This window comes from Danio aesculapii, chromosome 23 (genome assembly GCF_903798145.1).
Source record: "Danio aesculapii chromosome 23, fDanAes4.1, whole genome shotgun sequence".
In the NCBI taxonomy this organism is placed as follows: Eukaryota; Metazoa; Chordata; class Actinopteri; order Cypriniformes; family Danionidae; genus Danio; species Danio aesculapii.
The window spans coordinates 38,278,181-38,297,798 of record NC_079457.1 but is presented as its reverse complement, the minus strand read 5'-3'; the positions used below and the strand labels follow the sequence as shown (position 1 = coordinate 38,297,798).

General features: G+C 34.9%; 1 protein-coding gene across 4 annotated transcripts in view; it reads right to left on the bottom strand.

Moving 5' to 3' along the window:
* The window catches only part of rgs19 (regulator of G protein signaling 19), a 71,643-nt gene extending 60,701 nt beyond the window's left edge, over positions 1–10,942 (bottom strand). For 2 of the 4 annotated variants that reach the window (XM_056449667.1, XM_056449668.1), the window contains exon 1: positions 10,799–10,942. In XM_056449667.1, the coding sequence (XP_056305642.1) occupies positions 10,799–10,855 (57 nt within the window). In that variant the 5' untranslated portion in view covers positions 10,856–10,942. The remainder of the gene's footprint in view (positions 1–10,798) is intronic. The other 2 variants (XM_056449664.1, XM_056449666.1) reach the window with 1 other exon arrangement.
* Positions 10,943–19,618: the final 8,676 nt, after the last annotated feature.

Genomic DNA, 19,618 nt, shown 5'->3' with positions numbered 1-19,618 from the left:
ATTTTATTATTTTTGAGTTGTTCATGGACATAAATTTTAAAAATAAGTTTTTGTTCATAAATAAATAAACAAAATATAAAAAAAGGTTTTGTTATTTACACACTCCCAATGGCTCTTTAAAAAAATGCATTTGATAAAAAAATATCTGAAATGGCTCTTAGCTCAAAAAAGGTTCCTGACCCCTGCTCTACATCAAAGTTCCTGAAGGCAAAGAAGGCCAAGGTGCTCCAGGATTGGCCAGCCCAGTCACCAGACATGAACATTAGCAACATGAGCATGTCTGGAGTAAGATGAAGGAGGAGGCATTGAAGGTGAATCCAAAGATTTCTGATGATGTAAGTCCCGCAAGAACGCTTTCTTTGCTATTCCAGATGACTTTATTAATGAGTTTTTGTGTCATTGCAGAGATGTATGAATGCAGTCGTCCAAGCACATGGGAGTCATACACAATATTAATTTTTTTTTCCACTACACCATGACTTTATGTTCTATACTGTACATTATTTCTGTTATCAGACCTTACAGTCATAATTAAAAAAAAAAAAAAAATCAAGGAATTTTATATATATATATATATATATATATATATATATATATATATATATATATATATATATATATATATATATATATATATATATATATATATATATATATATAAAATCGTAATCTAGAGGACTTTGCCTTTCATATAAGCCACTTCTGATACCAAATGATCAACTAGATTTTAAGTTATTATTTGTTGTTCCTAAAACCTGGATAGGCGACAAGACATTTGTCATTGGGATTTGGTTCTAAGCTTTGATTTTCTTTATTAGATTTTGAGATGTGTATTGCATGTGATGGCAGAATGCAAGCTTGGACTACCCATATTTGATTATAGACACATTTTTAGTCCGACGTCTTTGCATCCAACAAACAAATTCAATTATGTTTTTGTATAATTTGTATAAATTGTATGTTTTCTTTTATAATGTCAAACTTCCGAGTCAAAAGTTGCTTGATATGGGCACATCTTTGAAACCATATTAAAACTATTCAGCACTGTCAAAGTCTGACTGAAAATCTGCAACACTACTTGAACTTTTAAGGCTCCTAAAAAGTCAAGCTCAAACTATTTGTTCACCAGACAGTTCAAGTGGCTTATCTGACCTCACTTTCCCAGCATTCCACTCCAGAATATGCTGCGAACACAATGCCTCTCTGAATTATTTTGACATGAAAGTCATTCAAGTCAGGGCTTGGTTTTCCGAGCAATGTCCCCGGTATTGTGTTTCATCAAGAAAAACAAGCAGCATTATAAAAAAAAAACCTCTTGCTCGTTCCTGGACAGCATTAGTCCCTTTATCAACTTTCTGACAATTTAACAACCCAGTCCTTCCGTATTTTACCCATATCTTTATAGATCGCTAATCACAGTTTTGCATGTAATGCTCGTCAATAATCCCAATAAAATACTTTTACTGTACCTAATTCATTCATCATTTAACTGGCACTTTTATTGAAAACTACATATTACGAAGACAATCTTCCTATACAAACCAAAAGCACAATAGTGATCATTTGTGTGAAATTCAACCCTATAATGCTTTGGCACACTCCTCAAAGGTCAACACAGAACCCATCAGAACATTCCCTGACAAATCCACTAAACTGTTGGATCTGTATAATTTTGCATGCAAAACTTTTATACACTGCAGACAGGAAAAGAAACTAGAGAAGCTTCAATCAATCAACAAGAGATTAGTTTCAGTCAATAATCCAGCCTATCTCACAGGAAAACATCACTTTTACATGTACTGACAAATAAGGGGTGTGGCCAAGAGCCGTAGGAGTGGAGTGAGGCTGGTGGTGTGACTGATAATGTGCAACCCCTGTTTGCCACACCAGTTTCGGAATCTACCGAGAAGCTCCGGAAGGATATAGGCAATGACAAAAGCTATGTTTCCATCCAAAGATGTGAATTAAACTTAAATGCAAAGCTGGAATATCAAACAAAACATTTGAAGTTTGTTCCTTGCCACTGGCTTGCTTGGTTTGGGACTGCACACCGATGGGTTTGCCCTTCAGTGTTTGGACTTTCAGCAGTGAAACCACACTAAACTGAATAAAAAAACTGAACTTCAACTCTGAAAACTGGACTGACACAGTTTCAGTTTGCTAGATCTTCTAAGCTGCTTTGACACAATCTACATTGTAAAAGCGCTACAGAAATAAACATGAATTGAATTAAATTTTAAAATGAAGCCCTGTTTCTTTTTAATGAGTCAAAGACAACAAAATTGTCACTTCCTAATAAACTTGCACTAAAACATCAAAAGAAACATTACTTGGGGAGACACCAAATGGATGACATCATAGGAATGCATAAGAATTAATAGCGACTATATGAACAAGTTACAAACTGCTGTGAACACAAACATAGACACATGGACACTGAAGTGTTTGAGAGCCACGTCTATCAGCTGACCCATATATCTCCTCAAAAACAGATCAGCGATGTTTAAGAACATGTTCAACAGTGTTAATATGTTAGCTGGAAATTGATATTTTAAAAATTGCAGTACTGGGGTGTGTTTCCCAAACAATGACGTAACTCGCGGCTGAGCTATCATAGTATGATGTATCGTTTGGGAAAAGAACGATGTAGTGACGAGTGTTTCCTAAAACCCGTAGTTTCTCTGTCGCAGATCCTTTGCTTGAACCACGTTAGTTATAATGTAAAACGCCCATAATGATGCTCTAAACGGGGTGGAGTAACTACTTCTTTACAGAATAACCCCATTATTTCTTCGTGCAGATTATATTGTTTTACACAAGCATGCATTTAAAATACAATCCAATATTAGTTTTGCTAAAAACATGCACTCACTTTCCATATTAATTGAAATATATAAATGACACATATAAGGCCTATGTTTCCTTCACAAATATTATTGAGAATTTTACATATTCTGTTCTAAAACATAAAATCACCTACAAAAGCTATTCACCTACACGTATTCTAATTAAATGTAATATTTATTATTTATTAGGAAATTTAAAAAATCATACTTTAATGATAATATTAATGATGATGATGATGATGATTATTATTATTATTATTATTATTATTATATTGTTTATGTATGTATTTATTTATTTATATATTTATTTATTTATTTATTTTTGAAAAATCTACTTTTACAACTTGTCACATGCAAGAAATGCATGAAATGTTCTAACCAACAGGCCCATGTTGGGAAATGTTAGGATGTTCTAAAAGAATAGGGCATTGGGGGGATAGGTGGCAATAGAACACAGCCAGGACCTTTGTTTCTAACTACAGCTCCAGAGGTGTAGTTGCAAGTGCACAAATTTGCGACGCAGTTTGCAAATGTTATGTTTGTAATGACGGAACTAGCGACCTTAGTTGACAATGGTTTTCGGAAACACATCCCTGATCGGTACCAAAGTCGGTAATTCTGACAACTCAGTATTATAACCAATGAATCAGTCCTCTGCACTTCAATAACTGTCTGGTTTAGCTCAGCTACCAAAACCGACCTCCGTAGACTACGTCGAATAGTTCGGACTTCTAAGCTAATCACTCGTACCACCCTCCCTATTCTCCAAGAACTGTACTTATCGAGAGTGGCTGCCAATATCACTTTGGACCCCTCACACCCAGCACACTGCCTCTTTGAACTTTTACCTCTTTGAACAGCCCGACACAGAAACAGTTTCTTCCCTAAGACAATCCATTTCATGAACACTTGATGATAATAACAATGAAACAAACATCACTACTTGCTATACACTTTTATACATTTAACAACATACTTTACATGCCAATTTGCACATAACAGCTGCACATATAAAGTTGTAGATAGTAATATACCTGTACATACACTTTTCAATATGTATATTTGCATTCACTTCATATATATATTCTGTTTTTTGTCCTGTCCCTGTCATTCTGTTGCACTGTCACGAAAACAAATTTCTTGTATGTGTGAACATAGCTGGCAATAAAGTTCTTTCTGGTTCAATCACATTTGTTTTTGGTAAGTCTATCATAAAAGTGATGCAAGAGATTTCAAAGCTTCAGTGATTATAATGAAAGCATAACCGGCACTAGTCTAACATCATGGGTCAACATGTTTTCTTTGTGTAGCCACAATATGATAAAAAAAATGACCAAGTTTCAGTTTGACTCTTATCAGTTCTTTAGTGTGCTGTAAAAATCTTGGGTTCCACACAATTGATCTGTGTTGGGACAACGTTATGGAATTAAGAGTTTTTACAAATGTAAGTGTATTGAACATAAAACAATTAAGTTTAACTCAAGAATTGTGTTCTTTCAGCTCATTTTAAATAAGTAGACTGAAAAAACAGTGAAAGTTAATTTGGATCGCATTATTGTAATGTGGATAGCATAAACCCTATTTAATACCTATTAAATGGTCATTGTAAAATTAATATTTGTTGTGGTTATTTATGTGATTCTCAAATAAGACAATAACATGCAGCATTGCTGTGACTATATACTTTATCAAAAAACAAATAAAAATGAATTCAGTTCGGACCAGTTATGATGACGAGAATTCAGAAACCATAACCGGCTGCAAAAATGCTGATAAAGCAGATGCATTGGAAAGATATGTTCACTTCACACTAGGGCTGCACGATATTGTAAAAATCTGACATTGTGATGTTTTGTTTTTCTGCAATATATATTGCGATATATTCAATTCAATAAGTATATAACAAAGTATATACTTTGTTATATATTTCAAATTTTTGGTCACACTTTATTTTAAGGTTTAATTCTTGCTCTTAGCAAAACATTTTGACTTTTGCTTTAAATCAGCTCCTAATTTGCTCCTTGTTAATAGTTATTAAGGTAGTTTAGGTATTGGGTAGGATTAGATTATACAGAATATATGCTTTATATAGTAAGTACTAACAAGCAACTCAATAACATACATGCTAATAAGCAAGTTAATAATGAGAATTTGTCCCTAAAGTGTTACCAAATGTACTAATCTTGATTGATTAGGATGATTCTGTAGGGGAATGAATTATGCATAACATGTAATAAACTGCAAGCATACACTGTAAAAAAAACTGTTATTTTATGTTTTTTTTCACCAGTTGCCGGAAAAAAAACACGTAAAATAACGGCCGTTAAATTATAGACATTTGCGGTAAAATAACTTAATAAATTTACCGGAAATTTAAATTAAAGGAAATTTCTGTTATTTAATGTCCGTTTTTTAAGAGAAATGTCTGTAATTTAACGGCCAATATTTTACGTTTATGCATTTTACGTTTATTTAACGTTTATGCACCCCAGCTGCCGGAAAAAAAATAAAATAATGGATTCTTTTACAGTGTAGATACATGCAACAAAGAAAGATAAAAGTGAAATGAACAGTGCATGAATTATGGTATTGCATGTGTAAATGTTAAAAAAAACACTGCAAAGTCAACTCAACATTGCATATCTTTGCAATGTGACTATTTTTGATACACGCATTGCAATATCGATGCTTAAACGATATATTGTGCAGCCCTACTTCCCACAGTCATTTTATTTAACGAGCAGTCAGCATATTTATATGCAAAATTAGCATTAACAATGGTAACACATTCAGGTCTCAGAGGAGCCATTCTGCAAAGGCCAAATTCTGTAACTTGCTTTTACACTTAAAACATACAATCTTTCTGTTCTGACCACAAAATTACTGATGATCACTCTTGCTTCACATTGTGCATAACACAGATTTCGTCCAAAAGTTGAAATGCTCTATCCTCTAATACTATCAACAAATATCTACATAGATAAATAAATAAAATAAAGCATGCTGGACTTGAGCTGTTCGTACTGTAACAATAAAGGCAACTCACATAAGATTGTGTATCAAGAAACTTTTAAAGCCTTTAACTTATACTGTATATATTATGTGAAAAGTCGCATTTGCAACATGCACTAGTGAAAGACTTTTATTTTTAAAGCAGCTAAGCGCTGTTCTGATTGAATTAGGGCTTCAGAGAGGACGACTAGCCCCTTATGAACCCTGCACAACCCTGAAGGCCATGAATAAGGGAATCATTTATTCTGGATTCTGCCCCAGTGACTGGTCACATTGATTTTCTATTTTCTCTGGTTTTGTTCATTCAGGAGCTGCTGTTTAATAATGCCTACACTGCAGACAAAATGAGTTTGTCTTTTTTTTCTTGCAGTAGGATGTGGTCTATGATAACTATCTGTGCATACCGTACTGATGGAAACTTCTTTTTTGAAAAAAAAAAAAATATGCATGATTTTTTTTATTGTTAAACCCTATCTTGAGTTACTGAAAACTATGATAAAATGACAGATGTTTATTTAAAATTGACAAATCAGCACAACATTAAAAGATCAAAATTGAGCATGACGTCCTGTCTTTGCAAAAAAAAAAATTTAATTCGGAAGCGTTACCCCAGGTAAAAAAAAGCACAGCAATTTTGTGAAATCTTTATTTTCGCTTAGTTGCATTTACTACATGTTTATAAACTGCAAAACTATCTGGATGTGCTATTTATAAAGTTATACTTAATACAAAGTTTCCTGCATTGATTTTTATGCTTGCAGTCTGATTTGAATGTGATATGATAAAAACAAGTATAAGATAAAATAATATTAAAACTTTCTATATGTTCATTTTGTGCACACTACACACATACACACACAAATACACACACATACACACACACACACACACACACACACACACAAACACACACCCAAACAACCATGACCAAAGTAGTCTCAATCATGAACAGACAACTCTCATAATGATTTATTTTAATGATCATAATGCTTTTATGTCCATTTGACCCAGGATGACTACATAAATGTTTAGCAAGGGTAAAAAACTTAGAACTATTACTGATTTAAAATTGTGTTTTGGTGATTTTAAATACAAGTCGGTAACCAAAAATACTATTTATTAAGTTATATGATTGTTAAAAATATCTGTAAAACGTATTTTGACTTTACCTCACATCACCATATTTAATATGTATTTTTTTTAAAAATTGGAAAAATATTTATGTTGATGTCTCTGATGTTAGACAAATAGGCTTGATTTATAAATTAAGACAAATGCAAATCAAAATATATAACAGAATATATAATCTTCTTTTTATCTACAGTGCATATTGTCACCTTGGAATTATAAGGTTCTTTCTGGTTCTGAATGATTTTAAGATATTGAGCTTTTAAGTTTTGGCATTCCATATAGCAAACAATATGTCTGTATCAGTTCTTTTTTTAAACATTAACGTGACCATAAATGTACTCTAAATGTACATTATCAAAATTCTCTTACATTTGCAAATTAGGGTAAAACAAACAAAGCAAATGCAGATAGAACCTTCTCATTCTAAAAAGTCATTTTCTGCTTGGAATTATAAGGTTCTATCTGGCAGATCATTCACTGAAGCATTACTTTTCAATAAATACAATCACAAAAAAATTTAAATTGATCTTGTAACAATATGTTGATGCTTGAGAAAGTTACATTTTTTGCTTTCTATAATATTTATTTAATGTTTTAGGATGAATATTTTTTTCAAATTAAGCATACAAGGCTGTGCTAAATATTTTATCCAGAGCAGATGTTAGTTTTAAGACTATTTTTAATTAATATGGACATATTTATTGAATTTTATGCTTTATATGAACTATTGAATTTTATTTATTGAATTGTAAGTCACATGAATTAAATTAGGTATTTGCCCTTCAAGAATATCGAATTTAAAGACTTTAAAAGAAAACAAACAATGAACAAATGAGTTTAATAAACACTGAATTTTGTGTAGTGTGGCATTATTTAGTCGACTCTGATTTTGTGTTACTTTCGGGTCTTTCCCTCTGTCAATGGAGCAGTCCGGCAAAATGACAAAGAAAGTTGATCCTGATTGCTCCTCGTGGGTGCATTCAAAATGCTGATTGGCTCACAGAAATAACCTTATAGAGCCAAGCTTGAGTTCGACTTTATAGATAAATCAGTTTTTGTTTTTAAATAAAAAGTCTTAAAATGTAAACAATACAAAAACATCCCATAATGTAAAAAGTTGTCATTTAATAAGAATATGTGAATAACTCAATTTTGACAAAAAATGTCAAATAGAACCTTATAATTCCAAGGTGACGATATATAAGTACACCCCTCACGAATCTATCTTTTAAATTCATATTATTAATAGAAAGCTATACGATATTATATTTGTGCATATACATTAGATTAGATAAGCAAAATCTGGAGCTCATCTAACAAAATAACTTTTGTTATAGAAAAATATTAAATACAAATTTTAAAAAAGAGGAAAAATTGAGAAGCAAAAAAATTGAAAGATTTAGGTGAAATTCTGTATGTTTTTGCAATATTTTGCTTGAATTTAATTGCATTATCTTTTAATTTCTAAATTTGTTTGGTGACAAGAATATTATTAATAAATATATCTGTTTAATAAATCTGTTTTGTTTAAATGCTCCAGAACATATTGCCTATATTCACTGAGAAATTGATAAAAATATTCATTTTCAAAATGGGGTGTACTCCATAATGCTGAGCACTGTATACTTTTTTGTGTGTGTAGTTCGTTTCATTTGCAAGTTTAAATCGGTGTATTTAATAACAAATGGGTCAGTGTGGTAATAACAGGGTAAGTAACATTCAAAGCATTTTTTCACATTCACTCATTAATGGCAAAATGTTCACAGAAAATATCATGTTTTAAATGTAAATAAATAAATAAGTTATATCAGTTTATTAAACAATAATTCTTTAGGTCAAACATACTCTGAATGCAAAAATATTTTCAATAAAACAGAAACTGAACATTTTAAATCCACTCACTATTTAATTCACGACCTCAAGTGATTCCAAACCTTTATCGGCTTCTTTTTGTTGAAGACCAAAGAAGATATTTTAAAAAACGGTATTGCCTACAATAGTAAATATGGAAATGAAAGGTTTCAGGTTTTCAGCATTTTTCTGAATATTTTCTTTTGTGTTCAACAGAAGACAAAAACTCAAAAAGGTTTGCCATAAATGATTACAGAATTTTCAATTTTGGGCAATCTATCCCTTTAAAGTCAACTGATTATTTAAGCCCACTTAATTAGCTTAATGAAACCTTTTTTCCTCAAAAAGAAACAGGGTCCAATAATAACATTAATAATGACATCTAGGTCTCAGTTGATGATTTAAATGGTAGGTCTAGTTGTAGTTAGTTGCTAGTTTTTTATTTCCTGACTAGTTAGGCGTTTCTTAAAATATAAAAAAGCGGGTACAGGCTCTCTGTCACTGTTCATATTTTCAGGAGACATCTAATACTACAAGACAGACGATACAAACACCATGTTCTTTGAGAACTTATAAGTGTGTGACTTTGTGGACCAAATGAGGTATTATCTCACTAAACCCGATTCCTGGTACAGCAGAGATTCTGCAGATATCAAAGCAGCTGAGAGTTGACTGGCATGCCCACGTGGAAGCTTACTTGGTATTTCAAAACATGTCATTCTTTTGGCTAAATATAGCCCTTGTTGTTGTCATCACAGACTAAGAAGGCTGTACTGACACTGTGATGATTATTTAATTTCGTCAAGCAACACACATGGCTTTGATGTGGTCAGTACACAGAAATCCAGCCTTAGCTTCTTCAGGAAAGCAGAAGGTCACGTATAATCATTGATTGGACATATCTCATAACCTCGGGAATTCTCTCTCTGACGTCAGCGCTATACGCGCGCTAGTGTCTCCCCTCTGTTTCCGCAGCGACACGCGCGAACGCGTTCAAAGCTCTGCGCCGCCACGCGACACCAAGAGCCCCGCCCCCAACGCGACGAGTACGCGCACACCGAATTCATTCACCCGAAGGTCCCGCGCGTGCATCGCGAGCGCGCTTTACTACACAGCCAGTGAAAGGGAAAAGAACATCTTTCGACACGAAAAAGCTTGCGGGGTTTATTCTCGCCGCTCGCGCAAAATATGCGGTTTATATATGAAATTACTTAAGTCAACGGCAGTGACAGACAGATGATAACCTGAGCGTTATCCTCCGACTCTTCCTAGATGTTTGATTTGAAAATATGCCCCTCATACAACGCTATAATCCGTGCAATTGCTTTCACTCTCAGATGCACCGAAATTCCCCAAACCGACATTGTATCAGCTCAGACCGCTTTACGGATAGTGATTTAAATCATCGACTGTGTTATGCAAATATTGTTGTTTTTTTTTAAAGAAAAATTAAACCCGTAATGCCCGTGACACACACACACACACACACACACACACACTCACTCACTCCTCACACCGGGCGCTCTCAGTCTTCCTGTAATAACTGTACACCAAAAACACATCACTCCCGGAGCACGACTACTGAATGGGACTCACAAAATGCCTTTTACAGCAGAAGACAACTCCGTTTAGCTCTCCGACCTCATATCTATCTCATCCTGGTGAAGCGAAACGGCCAGTAACAGAGACGCGAAAATAAGCGGTATTCCCTCTTCGACTGCAAATAAGCAGTCGAAGACATTCAACCTCTCAGTTTCTAGATAGCTTCGTTCCCGCTAAACCGCAGAAGTAAGTTCCTGCCCTTTAGACTGCACAGAAAAACAAATGTAAAGACAGAAGATTGGGATTAGGGAGGACGACCCATTCTCCGGGAGAGAAAAAAAACGGGAAAGAACCAACCATCCACTGGCAAACTCAACGTTTAAGCTGTTAAAAACGCCGACGATGACAATACTTACAATTTTGGCATTAAAATGATCTGGAGGGCGGTAGCCGTTTCGTTTTCTGAAGCACATCCGTTTGTTTTTGCCTGTTTGGTGAGTGAAATACAGTATCTTTTTTTCCTCCAATGTTCCAGCTTGAGAATCGACACCCTCACGGAGGCAGGCTGAGGATGAATTGCGCATGCGCTGATTTAGACAGTTCTACTCAGTCGATTGACGAAGGACTTCCTCGGTAATTGTCATTTCCAGTGGAACTTTAAAAGTTGATCATATTATAATCAGGCAGCTGAAGTAAGTGCTACACAATATGTTGATTGACATAATATGATAACACTGCATAATGAACCCCTTTTGTGGCTTACTAAACGTTTGGGGTTGCCACTCATGGAATAAGACTAACTAGGCCTTATATGACTTTCATGCAGTCTAACCGTTGAAAATAATTTCCTTTAAATTCATTAAATTGATCTTATTCTGAATATCCCTAATATGTTTTATCAAACCTATTATTAATTTATACATTTAAATAACTGTATACATACGACAAATATAACAAATAAAGATTTATATAATAAACTATTAGTGTTAATCTAAACATCATTGTTTTTTATAGATCACAATCAAGTCTCCATACAAATCTTGTAAATATCCAGCAGGGGGAGCCAAGCACTAAGTAGAACAACGAGCTACAAAAATCCTTCAACAGCAAGATTCTTGCAGATTAAAATGTTCAGAGAAGTGCAAACCATTTCTCGTTAAAATGCAAGTTGCATTACTTTTAATCATCCACATTAATCTTCATGCAACGTTCTGTATGATTTAATTGACAGAGTTCTGTAAGCCATAAGAAGCACAGTATCTCTGCTGTATGATAAACCTCCAGCAGTTCTAAGGCGATCATTGGAGAAAGCTAAGGGGTTATTTTGATGGGACCGGATGGGACACTTGTGTTTCGACCACTTGGTGTCAGTAAAGCTCTCTGCCTCATTGCAGGGCTCAACCCCCTCCCTCACATACCATTAAGAAGCCCGCAGTTTGATTTATCATATGATTAAATGCATATCCCTCCTAAAAGCACTTATTTTGCTGAGCATTTAGTTAGTGGGAGCTTTAAGAATGTCTTTAAAAAGCATTTGGTTGTTAAATTCCTTTTAGGCATAATTAATGATCATCTATGTTGTTAAGGCTACAGGCAATTTTCTTTCTCCACCTTTAAGTAGAAGCTCGGCTAATTGTGTTATCTGCTTCCTGTCATCTTTGGCTTCACTGCCATCTTTAATCTTAAGCGACGTGAAATTGACCAATCTCTCACCTTGCCTCCCTCCTTTCTAACTATAATGCTGACATAATACTTTAAGCAATAATTAGGCTGAATTCTGGCTTTGTTTACTTGTCTCTGATGTTGAGAAACAGCAGAGCAAAGAATCTTTCACGGATCTCATAGCAGCCCTTATAAGAATTAACCATGTCTTTATTATGGCATATGTCTAATAACAAATTGTATAATTATGCTTTTATAAAAAAAATAATATGATGGTTGGTGTAGCAAAACCATGGTTGATTGTAGTTGCCATGCACTAGAGGTCTTCACAGGTCAACCGTGATCTAAAAAGCTACAACCTTCAGGCCTGTAGCCTGCATGGTGAAAGGAATGTTTTTTTGTTTTGTTTTGTTTTTTCTCAAAAAGCTGACCTCTTTGCCGTTATTCATCTTATTTTCTATTTAGTTATAAGGTTTAAATACTGCTTTTTAGTGACACTACTTTTAGCTGGATTAGTTTATCGGATGATCATCATTTACAAATTTATCACTCCATATATCAATAGGAAAAAGAGGAGTCTGTGAAAGTAAAAAAAAAAAACTGCAGCCTATTGTCATTTATTGGACAAATAAACTGGTCAGCACACGAAACAAATAATAAAGTTAATAATGTAGAGCTTCTTGATTTTTCTAATATTTTTTGTAAAAAAAAACAGTAAATTTTGAACCTTCATGGATAACAAAAATAGCCTAATTTGTATATTTTTTTCTTTAATATGAGCTGCTTTTGGTGCTTTAAACATTTTAATAGTTATTTTGTCTTCATTCATGAATAAGTCCAAGATTCAAAATAAAAGTTACTTGTAGTAAAAAATAGCTTCACTTATGTCAGATTGTATTTATTTAATTTTTTTTTTACGTGGACTGTAATTGTTTGCATTTATTGGAAGCCTCCTTTGATGCCTTTACAATTTATGATGGCATAGCAGTCAAAACAAGACAAATGAGCTCATGTATGTGACAAATTCTGGACCTTTAATCAATGGGGGGTGGATCTTTCGAACCACCCGAACTCCCATGACTACGAGCCCAACCTCACAGCGAGTTCACACTCTAAAAATGGACAAATCCAAATAATGTCCATTGATTGGAAAGTTGTATTTAATTGATTTTGATCCTGTAAAATTGTTTTGAAAAACAATTGCTTTACTAAATGATACTCAAAACCATTGATGAACTCTGCTCTCAAGTGGGGATTTATGAAATTTGAAAAAATTTACTGCTCTAATTTATTAATTTTTTTTTTGCTAATCTTGAAGAAACTTATAATTGGAAAGGTCTGATGGAACTTTTACATCGCAGCCAATTACTAAAAATGCACATTTATTTCATTTGACACAGACAAAAACATCAAAATGACCCAAAACAATATTTAAACTGCTGTTTTGAGCATGCCAGGCCAATAGGTGGCGATGTCACTTTGTAACGAAACAACCTGCATATGCACACGTCTGCATTCATTCACCAAGGTCAATACAAAGAGCATGTCCAAAATATCCTCTTGAGGTCTTGGCCACTTGAAAGCAAGAGCATGCAACTAGAAGTGTGTCTTAAGTGGAGCTTACATTGTGTAATTTAGGCCTTTATGATTATAGCTCGTCAAACTTGTCAAACTCTTCGAACATGAACACCATGTCATATTTACATATACATTTTATATTTTACATTTAGCAGATGCTTTTTTTTTTAAACCCGGAGCAGTGGGTTGATGTTCAGTGCCTTACCCAAGGGACCCACCCCAGCCAATGCAGTAAGTATAGAAAAGAGCAATGGATTTTCACTCCTCAATAAGTTTCTCTTCTTGTTGCACATGATTTGCTTATTTTAAATTGTCGTGCTGATTACAACATCAGGTTTGTTGCTTCTATCTGTTCTTGGTTTATTGGTGGTTGTAAGAGAAGTCACACTCCAGGAAAGTATCCCAAATCTTCTCAAACTAGCAGGGTAAAGCTGCAGGCCCAAAGACCCAATTACATGCTCACACCAGCACATTCAGACCTATCGTTTTCTCAGACAGTGCCACTTGCTGTTGGGTCAGATGAAGCAGCAGGTCCAAAGACCCAACTGCATGCTCAGACCAGCACTTTTGAGACAGGCCTCACTGCAGCCCGCAGCTTGGAAAAAGTACTGGCCAGGTACACGTAATGGTCGATTGTCTACACCTCCCCCTACCCTAAACCCAACCATCACAGTGGTATGGGTGTTACCTTAGTACAATGTCCACTACATTTTGGACCTAGTCCAGTATATCATCATGATTAAAGACTGCAGCAAGGACATCTTGGCACTTTCTAGCTAGTAGCAACAACGAACAAGTGACCCTAACCCTAACTATAGGTCTGGAAGTGCTGGTCCGCAGCTTGTCTGTCTAAAATGGACAGAATTTCATTGGAGGATTTTTTTTAATGCAACAGCCATCAATTAACCTTTAGCGACTATGACTACAATGACTAAATCATCTTGTTTTAGATCTGAAAAAAGACCAAAGTCCATTGCTATTAAAGAGCGCATATTATGGGTTTTTGAGAATGAACTTCCATGTAGTGTGTAACACAGCTCTAAGTGAAGTGAAATATCCAGTTTAAATATGTAAGTGTACAGTGTTTAAAACTGTTGATTCATCTATAGAAGAGTTGACTCATAGTGCTTTAAACGAATCGTCTTGATAATGAGTCATTAGGTGTTTCGCGATGACGCTTCTAGGAAACACAAGCCCCGCCCAGTAGTGGCACGTGCAAACTCGAGAGATTTAAAACCTGCGACCCCGCCCACTAACACAGAAAAAAAAGCCACGAACACACACACAGGGGGGACCCGATTTCTCACCACACCGGTCGAATGAGGTCACGCTGTGCTCCGATGGATATTATTGAAAGTTTTTAACCAAAGATGAAACTGTGAAGAGTCAGTGGTTGAGGTTTATTTTTGCAAAAAAATACCTTAGCATTTTAGCCCAGCCTTGAGCAGTGCTTCTGGAAACTACATGCCTTCAAAGAAGACTTCATCGGTCGTTTGTTAAAGGAAGGATCAGAAAAGTCTACTGATAGACTATGTCAGAACATGGATCAGTGCATCAAGAATCAGTTTTTTCCTCCATTTCACCAGTGTAAGTATGTGCGATTAAAATTGTTGCCTCGTTTACTCTAGCTTGCAAATTATGTATTTAATTGTGTTTTATAACTTGTAACCGCGTGTACTGTATCCGGTTAACTCTTTATATTCTCATATCGCGTGTAAAGCCACGTTGAAAACGCGACGCGTGCCGCTTTGTTTACGGATCGTCAGCTGTTCCTACACACAAGCAACGGTCAAGTTTCAAAATAGTTCAGCTCAGGTTCGAGGTGAGGTGTTCTGTTTTTGAATGTTTTGGTGTTGTGTCCTCTGAGGAGGAGGGTAATGTGTGTGTGTGTGTGTGTGTGTGTGTGTGTGTGTGTGTGCGTGTGCGTGTGTGTGTGTGTGTGTGTGTGTGTATGTGTGTGCATGTGTGTGTGTGTGTGTGTGTGTGAAAAAAGAGCAGGTAGAGTGTGACGGGCTAGAAGATCTCCCCATTTCTTGGAGTTTTTGCTCCATAAAATAGTTAGTCGTCGGTATTTTCAAGTCCATCGTCTGTATTTACATTCACCCACTGGCAGCCAAAATCCACGCCTTACACTATGAAGCGTGTGTGCACTCTGACTACTTTTATATTGTTAATTAGCTGCTGGGCAAGTGGGCTGCAAGATAGAAGATAGCTTAATTTTAACTTTATTATTGTACTATAATTGTTTGATTTCATGATAAAATATGTTTTATATAAAAATGATTGGTGTAATGGAAAAAAGCCTCGCTGTAAAATACAAACTTAAACATGGCTGCACTTCCAACTGCTGCACGTCAACTAGGACTACATGCTCAGTTGTATTAAACAAATTGTCACGCAAATGTAAAGGTAACAGTGATTAGAGTTATAACCAGTTTGCGCATGCCTCATGTCCGCGACTTGTGTCAGAGTTGCACATCTCCATTGGTTCACAAACTATGCATGATCTCTTTGTTGTGAACTTTTTTAAATTTCAGCATAGTTTTCCAAAATTAGTGTTTTATAACAGGAGGCTCTAGCAAGACTTGGTGGTCAGACCGATGTGTTTCAACAGACTTAGAGTGTTTTTACTGTATTTAACTTTTTTTTTTGTTTGTTTATTTTGTTGGATACGATCAATAGATGAATAGTGGTCAGTCCAATTCAAAGCGGCAGCTTTTTTATCATCTTTGTCCTGTACAGGTTCATTTATAAAAGAAAAGGCCCAAATAATATATATAGTTAGTTATATATAAACTAGTTTAGTTTAGTTTTTTTTTTTTAATGCTGTAGAAAAATAAGATAATAATAATATAAGCAAAAAAGTTTTGCTAATAAATAAAGGTTTAAAATAAGCATTTTTGCTAAACAATCAGTTTTAAAAAATGTCTGGCATGCACCTTCTAAGAAGGGGGTGTGCCCTGAAAAGAAAAAGGTTGAGAACCCCTTGTCTAATATATAGATGCTCAAATACAGTGGTACATTATGCCACATACACATTATTTTTCTTGAATCTTTTTTGTAATAAAAATGATGCATTTATAATAGGGCTGTCCAAGGAGGGTAAAAATCTAATTGTGATTTTTCTAAAATTCTGATTTTGATTCCATTTACGATTTTAATTTAGTAAACAGCTCAGTATTCTCAATGGTGTGTAACACACACTTCAAGCGAAGACAATACAACATGCTTTAACAGTAAATATATAAATAAATATTATGTCTATATAAATAGAGCCTATATACAGTGTGTAGCCATTATATATATTTTATTTGAATTAAGTATGTGCACTTAGTTTTATACATTATTAAGTGATCATTTAAAACTGTAAACAAAAAACATGGGCAAACCCAAGCAGTATAAGCATTGCAGTTAAACATGTTAGACATGGACAAACAAAAATTCCATATAAGTTGCTTAGGAGGGTCACAAGTAGGTGTCTGGAATTCAGGAAATCAGGATGTGCTTAGAAAAGAAGGTGATGCTTAATAGGTTAAACCATGTCAACGATTACGTCATAATTTTAACTACAAAGCAATCAGAGGCCAGTCATATAAATATGCCAATAAAAGCCTTTCAGACTCCTCATCTGGTTACAGTCTAATCCCCCATCATCAGTCTTACCCCTGATGACTCACAGATACTTCACACACCAAAAGTCTTCTTGCTGCCACAATCTTTACTTGGCTGAAATGACAAGCTGCCCTGTCCGCTACTATAACATCTATTCTCTGCCATCAGTCAAGCCTTTTTCCGTGTACATGTGCGTATGTGTGTGTGCGTATCGTAGTTCCAACTGAAGACTTTCATTTTGTCTAGATGATTTTTGTTCTCGATCATAATCTGCCGAGATGGGATTACTGAACATCCAGTCTCCACTTTGGCATCCTTTCCTTTGAAAACCCAGTTTGGAGACATAGCAGAAACCATGAGATATAATATGATATAATAAGATCAGAGGTCTAGCTCTTGGGTTATTGCAATTGCTGGACAGTAGATTTTGTACATCAGTTCTAGTCCTCTAAACTCATATTGCTTAAAAGTGAATGAGAATCCATAAAATAGATGGAATTTAGGATGTGTTTGAGATATATTGGTGCAGTTTTTGTTATCATCTAGTGTTTTAATAAATTTTATGTTTAAATGTTTTCTCCCAAACATCGCAAATTTATCTGAAAGTTGCAAAATAAGCCCCTTTCACACATACAGACCTTTTCAGAAAATTATCGGGAAGGTCTGTATGAGTGAACAGGCTTTTTGAAAATACCGGTAAAGTAGTTCCAGTAATTTTCCGAAAAAAGAAGTTGTAACATTACTGGTAATTTGACAGAATGCTTCGCTGTGTCAACGCAGAAGGAAAATTGCCAGAAAGAGCACACTCACGGTTAGAACACGCTGATCTAAAATGCTTACTTCAGCCAATCAGAACATTCAGACGCGTTCACATCTGCGTTGTTTATGAAAATAAAAGCCTTTGAATATTTTTCCAGACACATTTAGCTGCTAGATGTTAGTAACATTTTTATGTTCCTTCTTAATGCTAACTGTGTAAAGAAAAATCGATAAAATGCTTGTCATAAACCGCTGTTTGTTTACCTTCAAGCTCTGCTTCAGATGCTTGACAACATTTTGCACGTGAAGCAGCCGGTGAACGCCAGCACACACACATTTTATGTACATCTTGACATACAAAAGTGTTTCTCCATATGTTTTCATCGAAGTTGTTCACATTACTTATCCATCCACAGAATTTGAAATGTCGTCAAGTCTGTAAACATTTAGCTCCGGTTCAGGTTTCTGCCTTTGGATGTCACTGAGACAAAGCTGCTGCAAGAATGCTAAAGCTTTAAATAAAGTCAAACCATCAACAGAAGCCCGACCTCTTCTATGTTTACAAATACAGGCCAGTATATCAGCAGTAAACAGAGGTTATTTCTTGATAATGAAGTAAGAATTTACTGGTATTATGGAATGAAAAAATTCCGGAACGTCCTTGCTTTTCCGCATATTTACTGGTATCACTGTGTGAAAGAAGCTATATATAGGCTCATTCTGAAAAAGTAGCCCTATTTACATTTCTGGAGATCGCAAATTATGTAGCCAGAAGTACATATAGCTGCAAGTCATCTTTAAAACAAACGCTATGAGGTGCTATGATCCATTACTTTCCGCACTTACCAGCTGACCGCTTACCTCCATATAGACGGCTTTACGCAAGTATAACAGTCACAAATGGCACGTACGAGCGAAATTTGAGATCTCAAAAAGTGTACACAGCGGCATCTGATAGATTTGTGAAAGCAAAACACTGCAAAAAAAATGTAGCTCCTGGGATGTATTTGGCACTCTCCAGAAGTGTATATAGTGGTACGTTTTCAGACGTTCATTTCAGAATGAGCTTGGGTTGGAAATAAAACAATGATGCTTTATGAAAAACGAAACTGAAACTTAAAATAGCTATTAAGCTGAAGCAGTAAACCCAGTAATAGAGATTTGTCACACAAGGCCTCAACTTACATAGTGTAATCTGCATTTTAAATCTCAGAGCAATCAGAAAATGTATAATGTTTTTTTTTTGTCTTTAGTCATCTGCAGTTGAGGGGCAGGTCCTTATCATCCAGGATCTCTTCAACTCTGCTTCTCTGAAAACAGAGTTCAGAAAAAATGTAAGCAATGGGAAATGCTGAAGGTTTTATTGTAAAACTTAAAAACTATCTTAAAAATGCCCTTCTAAATTAATTTAAATGCAAATCTATTCACGTAACAGACGCTTTATCCAAAGAGAAACACTACAGCATAAACATTTCATGAGCGGCTGAACTAAATGGATAATCTCCCAAGACAAAATGTCTGTTTTCATTTACCCTCATATTGGTCCAAATATGTATAACTTCAACACAGAACCATTCTGAAAACGTATCCCTATATATATTTTTGGAAATCACAAATTATTTAGC